Below are 13,788 nucleotides of genomic sequence, written 5' to 3'. Positions count from 1 at the left end.
TCCTGCTTCAATTTCTTTTATTTTATTTTATTATTCTGGAGTTTTCTTGAACAAAAATTTTAAGCAAACTATTTTTTTAATGCAATGACATACATCAGCTAAATAATATGTGTGCGTTTGTAGAGTATGGAGGACCCTCCACAACATAATTGCTTAATTTTTTCCAAAAAGTTTAGAATAAACACGTAGAGAAAGATAACTTTACTTTTTTAATTTAAAATAAGCTGCGGATAAGTATTAAAAACGCCTTTGAAAACTTTTATTAGCTAGCAATGATCACTTTTCATCATTGTGAATCACGCCATAAACTTAACAATATGTGTGTTTTTACCTCTCACTGGCAGTCCAGAAGAGTTCAAGATTTAAAAGTGTTACAACCGGCCAAACACTAAATCACCAACATTTATACTTACAAAGTTACAAGTGACAACTTTCCTCTTAACCACGATTTTTTAACTTTTTTTAATTTGTTGTTTTTTAATATCCTACCAAACAATACAAAAATATATATTAATATAAATACAAGGAAATCCTACTTATTTAATAAATAAAACATACAAAGTTCTCAACGCAGAGTTTGCATTAAACACTTTACTTCCCAAATTTGACAAATCATTACCATCAAGATACCTGGGAAAAATGAAATATTGCGGTTAATAATAAGTATAATAAAAAATAATATAATAACAAAAATGGTCCTGTTTGTCCTGTTTTGGTGAAATCTGAAGATTACATCTACTTTTTGTCGTTGGTTGGAAAAGAAAACAATGATTCGGTCACGGAATTCAATGAGATCCATGCAGTTTATAGCTACTGTACAGGGTGAGTCAAAAAAACCTGACACCTTTGAAATTCAAATTAGCCGCAAACTTATGGCTGGAATTTGACAATTCCCATTGTGTACAATCAACAAGACGTTGTTAATTAATGCGAAAGTGTTTAAACCAATTGAACTAATTCCACGTTCTTTTTTTATTACAGAGCTTAGAATGCATTTTAACTCCCAAAGGGAACAAACTTTATGTTCTACTTAATTAATGGGTTCACTTATTTGATATGCTTCGTATACCCATGAGATATTTTAGGCAGCTTCTGTTTCATTACAGCCTATTACAGACACATTGCATGCAGCTAATTACGCCAGTATTTATAAGACTCAGAAGATTTTCCATGACGGTAGAAAGCCACTTCACGTTTCTTAGTGTAGCGTTTAAGTAGTGGCGACATCCATGGTTTATCAGACGAGCAGACTGTAGTTGCGCTGAAGGGGAGAAAGCGATCAATCATAGAAGAAAGAATATCGTCGAATTTATTCAACATCATCTCGCTGTCAGAAATTTCATAAACTGCTTTCCAATCATAGGAACAAATCCAACGGCCAAACGGCCTTAAAGAACTATCCCTCAAATCTCTTTTAAAAACTTTTTTTATTATCTGCTTTTTAGAACGATGAATGTAAGATTTAATAACGATGGCATTATGATCACTTGAACCTATTGGAGACAACTGAATTGGTTGGAAGACCAGTTGTTTTGCATTCACCAGACACCAATCTAATATAGCGTTATTTCTCGCAGGAACGTTAACTATTTGGTTTAAGCCAGTTAACCGTTTTAAACGATTTTTATCGAATCCAGTACTAGATGGATTAAAATCACCTGAAATCATCACTAAAGTATCTGGGTATACTCGAAGAAAAAGTATCAACGTTAACTTGAATATGATAGTAAAGGTCTTTATTGTCCGGCCATACTATTAGCTGCAGTTGAATGATAAATGGCTGCAATTATTAGTAACACAGAGATCGATCGTGGAAGGTACCATGGTCGAACAGATACCCATAACGACTCAATACCGGAACTTTCAAATTCATTTATTCTGGTACAACAAAAAGGTGAGTTCACGAAAATACAAACTCCGTCACCAGTAGCTGTTGCACGGTCATTACGAAATAAAATAAAATTATCGAGGGAAAGAACGGAGTCCTGGATAGACTCATTTAACCACGTCTCGGTAATAGAAATAATATCAACATTATTTGATTTAGCAACCAATTGTAATTCGTCAATTTTCGGAGTTAGAGATCGAACGTTAGAAATTAAAAGATTAGGAAGATAAGAATTATAATCTGGTGTAGTTAATGGTGACGTAGTGGAAACTAGGTAGGAGCATTCGTCGATACCGGAGGAAAAGGAGGAATATAACGAAGCGGAGGGGGAAAGGGAGGACACATTGAAGGACACATTGGAATATTCGTGGGTGGTGGTGGAAATGCGTTCTGCAGTGGTCTGGTCTGTGCCCAAAACGGAGGATGGCCGTTCGGGGAGAGAAAATTAGGGACAATGAGGAAACGATGGTAGATAATTATTAGGGTATGGAATATTTGGGTATGGCATATTTGGAGGCGAAGATCTTTCAAAGGGAAGATACTGATGTTTCTAACCGTACACCTTCGATGTAGTAGGTTTGTGCAGAAAATTACATCAATCACCCTTTAGGCAATAACCTCTTCTTTTTAAAAAACGAAGGGTGTTATTGCTTTGCTCTTTATTTTTGGCCTATTCACCACTGGAAATCCAGACGTTGGCAACCCATTTGCACAAGAGAGGCGCTCTTTAGGATCGACGTGTTCTAGTGCATTAGTTTGAGGTTCTTTTTCCGAGGAACACACCTTTAAGTTGGCGCACTCCGAGGCGTTCTCTGTTTCTATATTAATTGTCCGTTCGTATTGGGTTTGCTCCTCAAATTCTGAATGATATTTATTGTACTGCTTAGTACGGTAATCATGAATTTGTTCATCAATCTGATCTACCAACCCAACTCCAGCTTCCGTATCATTACGTGATTCACTTGATTCAACACTATTAGGTGTGATTTCAATAATGTCAATATCCATGCTTTGATTTGGAGCGTGTCGTGGCATTGTATAGAGATTTAATTATGCAAATTTCTTCGCGAAGGTGTTTGATTTCAAGTTCTAATTTTACATTTTTCACCTTTTCTTCTTCGAAATCAAGTTGTAATAGCTTCATTTCGTTACTTAAATGCGATACTGTAAAGAACAGGGATTCTTCTTGAAGAGAGTCTTGTAGTGATTGCGTTGCGTCGAGTCTACTTTTAATTATTTCGATCTGAAACATAGCGTTATATCTGCATTGTCGTCGACTCGACCACAGCGCGTTTTGTGCGACGTTGTATGGTCTTCATAAACTCTTTGAGAAGAAACATTTTGATCGATTAAGTATTTCTTGGCCAATATACCCTGGGTGCCTTTCAAGGTTAAGGTATTTAGTTTCCCCGGGTACCATATCACCACGAGGTCTGAAGTAGAGGCGTCGAACCGTCTTGCATTGCCTCAAGAAGACCGCCATTTCCCTGGTTGACAAAAAACCGTATCAACAAATTCTTGCAAGGATTCGTAATCGTCGCACCATTTGATTCGATGTAATGTATACATTTATCTTATTAAAATCGCAGTCGTTACGAATATTATCTCTGTTTAAATCAGAGCTACGTTCAAGCTGACCACCTGCCATGTTGTGGAACGGCAAGAAATGAATATCATGCAATACAATTTATAACGTCTATCTCTTTGTAAAGCAGCAGGAGTAAATTATAGGACGGTGACATGTATATATGAGTTACAGGTAAAGTATGTAATTCATCAAAACGAAAATATCATAAATATTTCTCACAGATATTGAAGCTTGCGAAGATTAGAAAACATTCCATCTTCCAGAAGTCTAATTCGATTCTTTCGAAGACTCCTGCGTAGATCATAATTGGAACGTGAATTACTAAACTAAGTGTAAACTTAATCAGTATCGAATTAGTAATTATAAATTATTATGATATCACTCACAGCAATCGAAGATAATTCAAATCAAGGAACAATGTCTTGTCCAACTTGTAAAGTCTGTTCATACTCAAATCTCTATAAAATTATTATATAATAATGTATTCTAATGTAATATATAATATAGTAATAATATAATATTTTGAATAATAGCACGGAAAAACATCTCTAACTTTAGTTGAAATGATGAATTTTTCAAATCCTCAAATTTTTTAAACCTAGGTTAAAAATCATGGATAAACTTACAGCATTTCGAGAGATTTTACCGCTCGGAAAACATCTCTTGGTATGTCTTTAAGAAAATTTGAAGGTAATCGTCTATAAAATGTATAGTAAAATTAAAACAACATGTTAAGCGTATAGCTGTGCAGCAAATAAGTTTGAAAAACACGCAAGTTTTCACTTACAGTGCCCTTAAAGATGTCAAATCATGAAAAGTCTTCTCATCTATTGAGATTAACTTGTTGTCGCTAATACTTCTACATTTGTCAAAGAGAAAAGTGAAACAAACGAAAGAAAAACAATCACAGCTGAGGTAAAATATCTCCGATTATAGAAATTGAGTGATTGTTCCAATATTGACAGATCACAATATATATATGTATTCAACTTACAAGAATTCCAAAGACGTAAGGTTTACGAATGTAGTTAATGTTACCAAGGCGTTGCCATCAAAATTTCTAGAAAATTTTTTTAAGGAATATAATTGCTGCAAACTGATTAAAAACGTTAACAACGACATGCCTTACATTGCTGTTGTTTTCTCTGGAAAGTAATCTGGCATTCGTAATACGTTTTCAGCATAAACATATATTTTTGACTTCTTTAGGCCGAAAGGATGGCAACGTAGTGTTGATGGACAATCTGAAATAAAAAAATGAGTTGGTAGCAATGTTTTCCTCAATGTGAAATAATGGGGCATTGACGAAGTGAAATGTACTAAAAGAAGAGAGTTCAAGTGTACTATATGATCAGCAGGGCGGTCACTATAATAGTCGAGATCAGTCGGGCCTATTCATATATTCATCTGATGCCCGACCGATCTCTTTTCTTGTATATAGCTATTGTTTCTACGGTTGAGCGGACAAGAATACATGAATATCACCCCCCTTCCCCAATTATGCTTCTAGTGATGATAAAAAAATGATCTTACTCTTACGTAATTTTTTATGACCTACGAGCGCACAACAGAAAGAAGAACAATCTATTTTATATACCAGTATTACTTCATAGAATTTCTATTGTCATCCATTGAATAGTAAATTACTTACCTATGATATCGTTCTTTTGACAAGAATCCTTGTCAACTGTAAGAAAAGGACATATTAATACAAATGTAACCTATTAATGGGTACTAGTAAAAACGATTTTTGAACTGAAATGAATGCTTACTCGATATCGCTTGGTAGTGGATTTTAAAACCTGTTCGAACTTGAGATTCATCTGATTGGAACGTCACATAAACAACATTACGCGTGGATAAATACCCGACCGGAAAAGTATTACCACAATAAGAGGTATATTTCCGTGAAAAAAAAGTGTCTTTGAAAACAATCGAGTCTCTACTGCAATGCTTGGCATCTTCCAAATTCATGAATAAAACAGTCAGATTGATACGCTGGTCTTGAGGTACTTCAATTTTCCAAGAACGTTTCATGTTGTTCAGGTAAACTGAGGGATAATATGGTGAGGTTAAATATCCCGAGGAACTATTTGCCACATGTGTATGCCATTCTGAAACAGAAGAATGTAGCTAAAGTGTGTTAACAAATTTAAGACCAGACGAAACAATTAATTCGCTATACTAATAATTAAGTAATTAGGCGAAATCTTCAAATTTTGCATCTGCAATAGAGTAAATTGGAACAGGTTTTGTAAGCATATGTTTGTTATGTCTTACATATAATGTATTCTTCCCTCTCCCTCCCAATTATTCTTCCCTCAGAGCTCTATCTAGCTTATCGTTAAAATTTTTCTAGTGTACAGTCGGCTGTTATACTTTTTCATACAATCCATGTTTTAACATTGCAAATTCTTTACCTTGGGCATTCTTAGGAACTGGAGAACAATAACCTTCTGTAAAGAAAATGTTATCCACCTTGACCTCGCTTAGATTGGACCATAATGTCGCTGTTACGTGAACCTTATAATAGACAAAATCAATAAAAACAAAATATTTTTTAAGGCAAACAGCAAACAGGCAAGAAATAAATAGATCTTATTATATACCCTGAAACTTGAAACAAGTCCCAAGGAAAGCTGACCATTCTTCCACAAATCGTGCTTTCTAGAACTTTTAACGGACCACAGCCTTTCTTTGACAGTATTTCTTGGTTCAAACCAAACAGCAATTTGAGAATCCAGCCCCAGTAGGCGATATGTGAAATTCATACAAATGCCACGAACACTGTAAAGAGATGACCTCATCCAGGGGGAAACCAAAGTTGATGCGGAAGGAAACGTTATGGTTGAAGCGTTGCTGATTTTTCGACATTGGAGTCGAAAGCCTGCAGTAAACAGAATGTTAAATCCCTTATTGGATGCAAACATGCATGGCACCAATGCATGTAGTAATTTCATGTTACTATGGAATGGCACAGTCCGAGAAATACGATTAATAAAAAACTGTCAAGTTCAATGAGATATTGTGAATATATTGTTCATATATGTATATTCCTAGCTTGGCTAGCTATTAATATATTACAGAGAATCATCATTCCAGTGAATGTATAAATTCTTGCTGGCCATTTTTTATTGACACACGATATAGAATATTACCTCTTTTCATTGAAACATGTAAGAACAATAGCTATTGTAAAGTGCGACGGTTTTCACACATTTTTAAAAGATTAACTCCCTTGGAAAGTGTGAAGCATGATGAGATATATAATATTTATTCTGATTATAGCTATTTATAGGCCGTCCAAAAGTCATCATTTTCAATTTTATCCGTACCAAACCTGAATTCGAAATTGACCATAATGTAAACGGATTTGCACGAGTAAAATTTGGCTAATTACATGACAGTTTCATCCGTACCATTTTTTTCGGTACCCTATACCAAAAATTGTGCGCGGTGTAAATGGGCTATAGTCATAATTCATCGACGTAATTCATCATAAAAACTAACCTTTCCCAGCAGTGCATTCACCATGATCCACTAGTTTTGCATGCATGTCTAGTTCAGAGTTTTTGTAAATCTCCATATCACCAGCTTCCCGGAATATACCGCAGCCAGAAGAAAGAGCCAGGATTTCGTGTGCATCGATTATTTTTGACCACATGACAGGTTTCGTCATCTTTCCAAAAAATTGCTTAAAATTGCTGCATTCAAATGAACATTTTGTCTACAAAACAAGATGTAAAATGTAAATCGATTTTATATTTAATAAAACTATTGTAGACATTTGCTTCATGTCTACAGCTGGATTCAAGCAGCCCCGTACTAAAGCCCGATGATTGCTAGCTAGTGACGTTCTTGCATGACAACACAAACGGCGTGAGTAGTTATAACGTCAAAAGATTGGGTCAAAGGTTGTGATTCGTGAATAACTAAAACTTTCGATCAACGTACGCGTGTTGTCAAAAAGTCACTTGCTGAAGCTCGCTATTGCTTGCTTGGACGCTTGACCATAGGTAGGCCAATGGCGAATGCATATAAGTTTATTTAAAAACGTAGCTAATTTGAATTTTTGGCATCATAATTATTGTTCTCAGCTACAATGTCTTAATAATCCCAATGAACTAATTCTTCGAGGTAATTTACTACCCAATCAGGACAAAATGGTATAAATTATTCAGCGCAAAATAATTTATATTTATATTTATATCACCTGCAGTGAACCAGGAAGGTGAAGTGATCAATCGCTACACTGAAGGACACATCACTTACCTCTTGACCTAAAAATACTTGATTATCATCGGTATCAAGTGCGTCGGAGGAAAATTTTGATACTCTTGACAAAGCAATATCTGTTAAACCTCCATCTTTATAGAAACTCCACAAATTTTCAATAGTATCAATCAAAAAACAAATATGTTGCCAAGAATCAATCGAGACTGTCGCGTTTGTAGTGCTGGATAAAAGCAGAAAAAAGTAATTTATCATTTTGTTCAATTTACTATTTTATTTCATTGAAAAATATGAGATTTGTATGCATAGCCTACTCACGCATTCCAATCGTAAAACCCCACAACAAATTTGAGATCTTTCTCATAATATATTTTCACCCCAAGTTTTTTGCCAAACAAAACGATAGTCGCTCCACTGATACTCTTGTTATCAACATACACCCAAAGACATAACGTCAGGCGATTCATTTCTTTCGGTCTGTCCACTTTAAAGAAGATATCCTTTCTTTCTTCATTTAGGAACTGGTAGATATAGACGTCTGAGGTCTGCTCTGTTTTGTAGACACCTACAATGCATGCATTAGTCACATTAGTACATGTCACAATTTTGACCGATATACAAATCAGGATTTTTTGCTATACACTAACCGGACAGTGTGCTTTTTGTGGATGTGTCATCAATGCCTTTTGAACGGCTCCAGGGACAACAGCTTTCTGCTGATGTATCCTTCCAGCCACACCAACCAGTTTCAAAATCACAACCCCCAACACCTGTATGAAAAGTATTAATAATACGACTTTGTAAGCTGTTCAAGGTGGCTGTATTATTATCTAGAGTTTATCCGTTGTATTATTAAAAACATCTTGCTGAAAATATCTCTTGGTACCTGGAGTATATTTGCAAATAAAACCAGCTGTATAATTTCCAAATGACTGAAGCCAACCTTTAAAACCAACCGCAACAAAAATTGGTTCACCAGCAAAACTCTTAACGGTGTCATTCACCCAATTCCTGTAAGAACTCTTGCTACCATCCAGCCACTCGAAATTTCCAGGGTATTCTTTTGCTGTTAGTCCAATGTGAGAAACATTCAGGCCAATAGAACTCATAAGGTTCATCACATAATTTTCTTCTTGTTTATCTTCAATGGAAACTAGTGTCGCTCCTCTTTCCATTTCACAGATTGCTCTAGCTTCTTTCCAGATGGTTTTGCGTGCATCCGCTTTGTAGTAACTTGCGCGAAATTTCTTCCATTCTCTTGGACTGAATGCGGAATTTCTTTCTGCAAGCACTAAAAAGATAATGTTCATAAGTGTTTAGGTGGGTTTTACTAAGTGTCTTAATCAGTGATTTTAGTGGGAGACGGAAGTGACCGTATGCATGTTATAGAACAGACCGTAGAGGAAAGAAGCGTCGCCTGGATAAATGGTCCAAGACATAAAAAACTACTAAAATAAAGTGTGAACAAAATAGTGTACATAAACGTAAAAGAAATACATTCAATGATCCGAAGTGAAAGTAAAGGTCACTAATCCGTCACATAGCTTTCACGTTTGTATACACAACAAAATTGTACGCGATATTTGCTTTCTTTTGCACAGACAACAACTCGAAATGATCAGTTTCACGCTTTGCCTAGCCTCTTTAAATCGAAACAAAGCGAGGGTTTTAGTAAAGAGAAGTAGGAAAAATATAGTAAAACATGCGCATTATAGAATATAAAGAGTAACACATTTTAATGCTAATAAACAACTCACCAGGATAACCTCTTGACTGAACCAAACATTTATACTCAATATTTATGCGTTTTCTCTCCAACGGGCATGGATCATTTGTTATTGACTTTACAGATATATTGCATTCACGTCTCCCTTGACACATTGCCTTTATTTCCGCGAGGAGGTGATGTTTAGAAGAAATGTACAATTGAGAACAGTTTTTATTTTTAATGACGGGCATTTCGTCAGTAACTGCGTCAAGTTCTGCCTTCTTGATCAGCAGCACAGTTTTTGAAATCTCGCAAGAGAGCTTTTGGACATCCTCCCTGCTATCACAATAATTTAGGATCTTCAATTGCCTCCCTAGAATAAGAGTAATCAATTTCGCAATTTGAACCGAACATACAAAGGCCTCGCAAAGGAACGCAGGATTATAACAGGGGGATACACTTGCATTTCACAGAACGAATTTGTTGTCCAGAAGAATTTTGCATAAAATATGCATGCAACCATCTCCATCCCTTTTCAAAATGGAGATCGACAAGCATTTAATTATCTTGCACCCTCGACCGATTTTAAAGACTTTCTCCAAACTCAAAGGTTTGTCAATTTGGGACTGGAATTAAATTGGGCTTTCTTACGATGACGAACATGCCGCCATTTTTTGGGTACTTTTTTTTCAAAGCCGTGAGCGTAAGAATCTTTATTTTTGTATAATTTATATAGGCTGAATTTATTCTTCAAATGGTCTGTTGTTATAATTTTTTAAAATTGAAAGTACCCAAAAAACGCCATTGTGGGAAAGGCTAATTCTTTTCCCCGATGGTAATACGCCTTACCTTCGTTAGTTTATTTATAATTTTTCTTTCATTAAACTTCACTACATTAAGACGTTTAATTTTATAGCCACCCAATCATTTCAAAATTTTTTTAGAAGAACACAACAGACAAACTTTCGCTCAAGCATTTGCTGAAGGGTAGACCTTCATCACATATTGTAAAATTCTTCCCGCAACAGCGAATCAGATTGCAAGAAAGGCTGGGATTCCACCCGCTGCTGATTTGTAACAAAATAGAAATACAAACTGTGTACCTGGCTGGGTGCATAAAACAGAATGAGCCTCGCTGCAATTGGTTCGTTGCCATAATGGATCTTTTGTGACCAGTGAACATAATCCGGCTGATAATCCATTTTTTAAACTCTTGTTGCTCAGTTTGTTAAAGACATCCTCACTGTCGTCATTCCATACGAATTTCTTCCCCCGATGTTTATGCCCGTGATAGCCAACCCAAAATGGCAAATTTTTTGAATACAAGGTTTTATAATTTTTTTCTTCGTCTTCGGAGTAGATTTTACCTAATTCCGCCCCACGTGCTTTACAGTAGTCTGCAGCGTCAAACCAATTAAGCGAGTTCGTAAAAAAAACACAAGAACTTTTGTACTGTTCCAGGCAGCGATTTGTGGTTCGCCATTTTGGACCTGAAAATCAATTATAATTATACAGCTGTATCATTTTTATAGTATCATTAAATACTTTATTCTATTCGTGATTGTGACGTTAGACAATATTGGTGCATGGGGGGATGGAGCAGAACTCGCTTATCTCGACATACACACAGGGCCGTAGTTAGACGCTTGAATAGGGGGGTGTGTACATTAATATATTCGTCTTAAGCTCGACAGATTTCTTATGTATGCTATTCTTCCTTATAATCATAAACACGAATAATGATATGAACTTACACCCCCCCCCCTCAAATTAGGTGGTTTAACTATGGCCCTGCATACTCATTTTTTTCTTTTTGCAATTAGCCATTTCCCAATCGAGCAGGATACTGGGTCTATTCGCTAACCGCAAAGCATACTGTTTGGAGGGACAGGAAATATATGTTTGAAATAATTTGTCTCTCCAAATAGTCCATAGATGTTCGCGACTATACCCAGTACCCTGCTCGATTGGGAAATGGCTAATTAGTCTCTGTTCGATAGCCGACAATATTTGTTTTTTGCTAAATTGGGCTAAAATATGATCACCGATAGAGAGATCATGGCCATTGCTGGTGCACTCGGTTAATATTTTGTGTATGCTTTTAATATTCACGCGTTTTTGAAATAATTCCGTTCTTGTATTAATAATTGAATGTGAAATATCACTTACCATGTCTATCTAACTGATAGGGAAGAAGGTACACCTTTCTATTCAAAACGTCAATATCCGAACCATTGCAATCAAGTCGTGCAGTTAACTTGTATTTTGATGGGGTTTCATCTTTCATAATCACGGTTCCCAGAGATGCAGTGTCCGGATTGTTTTCAACAAATACTCTTGCTCCAACGCTAATTTCAGAGTGATTTGAGGGCTTGGCATTCGAAACGATGTAATTTACGAGATCTGGAGATATTACGTCTATGAAGCTTGGTGTTCTCGTCGGAGAACCATGATTGAGTGAGGATGAAAGGCGACTGTGGTAGAATGCAGTGATGGATCCATCGCTGTTTTGCTTTTTGGACGTTTTGAATAATTTGCCGGATTTTCGCATCCAGGCAGAACCACCTTAAGATATTTGATTAATTGTTACTTCATATACATGGACGATATGAAAATACAATAACATGGTAAGTTGCAAATATGCGGAAAAATTAATAAAAAGAGTAAAGCCTTGTATTTTGTTTCCATTATCTGACCTTGTTGGAAAGTTAAACACGGTTCAATAGAGAATTGTATTTCGTCAATTCCAAAGTAACAATGAGCACCAGGTATTACTATGTCAAACGTAATCTAGTTAAGACAAAAAATACTTTACGAAACATTTCAGGCATTGGGACTAAAGAGGGATCGATATCAACTACCTTCGACTTTTTTTCGCATCTATCAAGTGGCATCTCAGTAAACAACCAATGATTTTCGTCTTTATCTGACGAAAGTAATGGCGCATTCGAAGAATGTTTTCGTCATGTTCTTGAGAAGAGGTAAATGACATCTCGGGGCAATAAGAGAACGCATACCAAAATGACATGCATTGATATTTTTCTGTCATTTCGTTTGTCAAAGTTGCCCAGAGTTTTCCAGATGTTATTGTCTTTAGAAAATAGCCTATCGAAAAAGAAAAGCAAAATACCACTGTCTGGCACAATGCAAAGAAAGGATTTAAAAAAAATTTCGCTAGCTCCCAAAGTAAGCCCCAGCTGCTACTGGAAACAATTCTGTGAGAATCAGTCTTCGGATTAATGGAACTAGTAGATTCGTATCCCACGTAATGCGTATAAATATGAAATGTGAAAAAAATGAAACACACCTTGCGGCATGAGACGATTCCTGTCCCGTACTCGCTTTCGTTCCCAATCCCCGACCGTTTCCCAAATACAGTTTTCTTCAAACGAGCAAAATGGAGAGGTATCTATTTCAAGTAATATAAAAATTAAAATTAGCTCGTCGATTGTTATGATTCACGATGTTTATAAATTTTTTTTATACCTTCATGGACTTGAGAACAATTTTTCTGAACCATTGAGATATCATCTACTGCAATGTCTCCCTGAGCGCCATCCCCACAAACCCCCTCAATAAGCAACTGTAAGTTATAAAACATTATAATATAACATTTATAGTACGCGCGTGCTGATTGGTCGAGAAGCGTGTTTCTAAACTGTATAAAAACACGGGAATTTTCCGAAGCGAAGCGATGTAATGAGAATTTGTAATTGAATCGAATCATAATATTTGTACAAAATCTTTTTATTGAGTTATATTATAACAGAAATAGAAAACATTTTTTCCTGTGTTTCTAACAGTTTTAGTATACACCCGACTATTGTATATTAAAAATCCTACATTCTGATTGGCTACTCAACCATTGTCTATTCGTGATGGTGCACGTTTGGGAAAAATTCGCTCGCACCACCGTATGAAATTGAATGAATTAAACTATTTTTCGGTGTAATTACGGTGTATCGATTACTTTCTCGAAATTAATACATCTAGGTACAGGGTGTATACTAAAACAATTAGACAATTCGCCTTCGTTGTCTATGAGCGAATAGTCAACTCAGGCTTCGCCTTCGTTTACTATTTGCTCATAGACAACTCGGACTTGTTGTCTAATTGTTAAATAGAAACACTTGTGGGAGTTTGGGAGCCCACTGATTATTTCTCGTTCTCCCAAACTCCCACGCGTGTTTCTATAACTGTATAGAAACACGGAAAATGTTTTCTATTTCTTAAATAGTACACCTCAGGATACTACAGTTTGTATCAAAAAACTGCTAGATTCCTAATGTAGGTAAAAGTACTTTTTCTGTGCTATTTTATAAAATTTCCCGCCATTTTTGTGAACCTAGAAACAGTTGAGACATTTTTGGT

The 13,788-nt window shown here is 35.9% G+C and overlaps 1 protein-coding gene across 1 annotated transcript; it reads right to left on the bottom strand.

Moving 5' to 3' along the window:
* Positions 1-17: 17 nt before the first annotated feature.
* Positions 18-12,400, bottom strand: LOC114536799. The gene is made up of 23 exons (XM_028558143.1): positions 12,279-12,400; positions 12,114-12,207; positions 11,587-11,982; positions 10,521-10,907; positions 9,467-9,790; positions 8,596-9,000; positions 8,357-8,479; positions 8,028-8,274; positions 7,749-7,932; positions 6,987-7,203; positions 6,086-6,363; positions 5,897-5,999; positions 5,249-5,590; positions 5,128-5,163; positions 4,606-4,720; positions 4,471-4,536; positions 4,264-4,335; positions 4,103-4,174; positions 3,863-3,934; positions 3,696-3,767; positions 559-630; positions 414-485; positions 18-45 (listed from the first exon to the last, which is right to left on the bottom strand). The coding sequence occupies exons 1-23, from the start codon at positions 12,309-12,311 to the stop codon at positions 18-20; spliced, it is 3,810 nt and encodes a 1,269-aa protein (XP_028413944.1). The 5' UTR covers positions 12,312-12,400.
* Between the last annotated feature and the right edge of the window lie 1,388 nt (positions 12,401-13,788).

The sequence above is a fragment of the Dendronephthya gigantea genome, unplaced genomic scaffold (assembly GCF_004324835.1).
Source record: "Dendronephthya gigantea isolate DGI-Jeju-01 unplaced genomic scaffold, DenGig_1.0 000147F, whole genome shotgun sequence".
NCBI classification, from domain to species: domain Eukaryota; kingdom Metazoa; phylum Cnidaria; class Anthozoa; order Malacalcyonacea; family Nephtheidae; genus Dendronephthya; species Dendronephthya gigantea.
The sequence above is the reverse complement of the archived record's forward strand: the minus strand, read 5'-3'. Positions and strand labels throughout refer to the sequence as shown.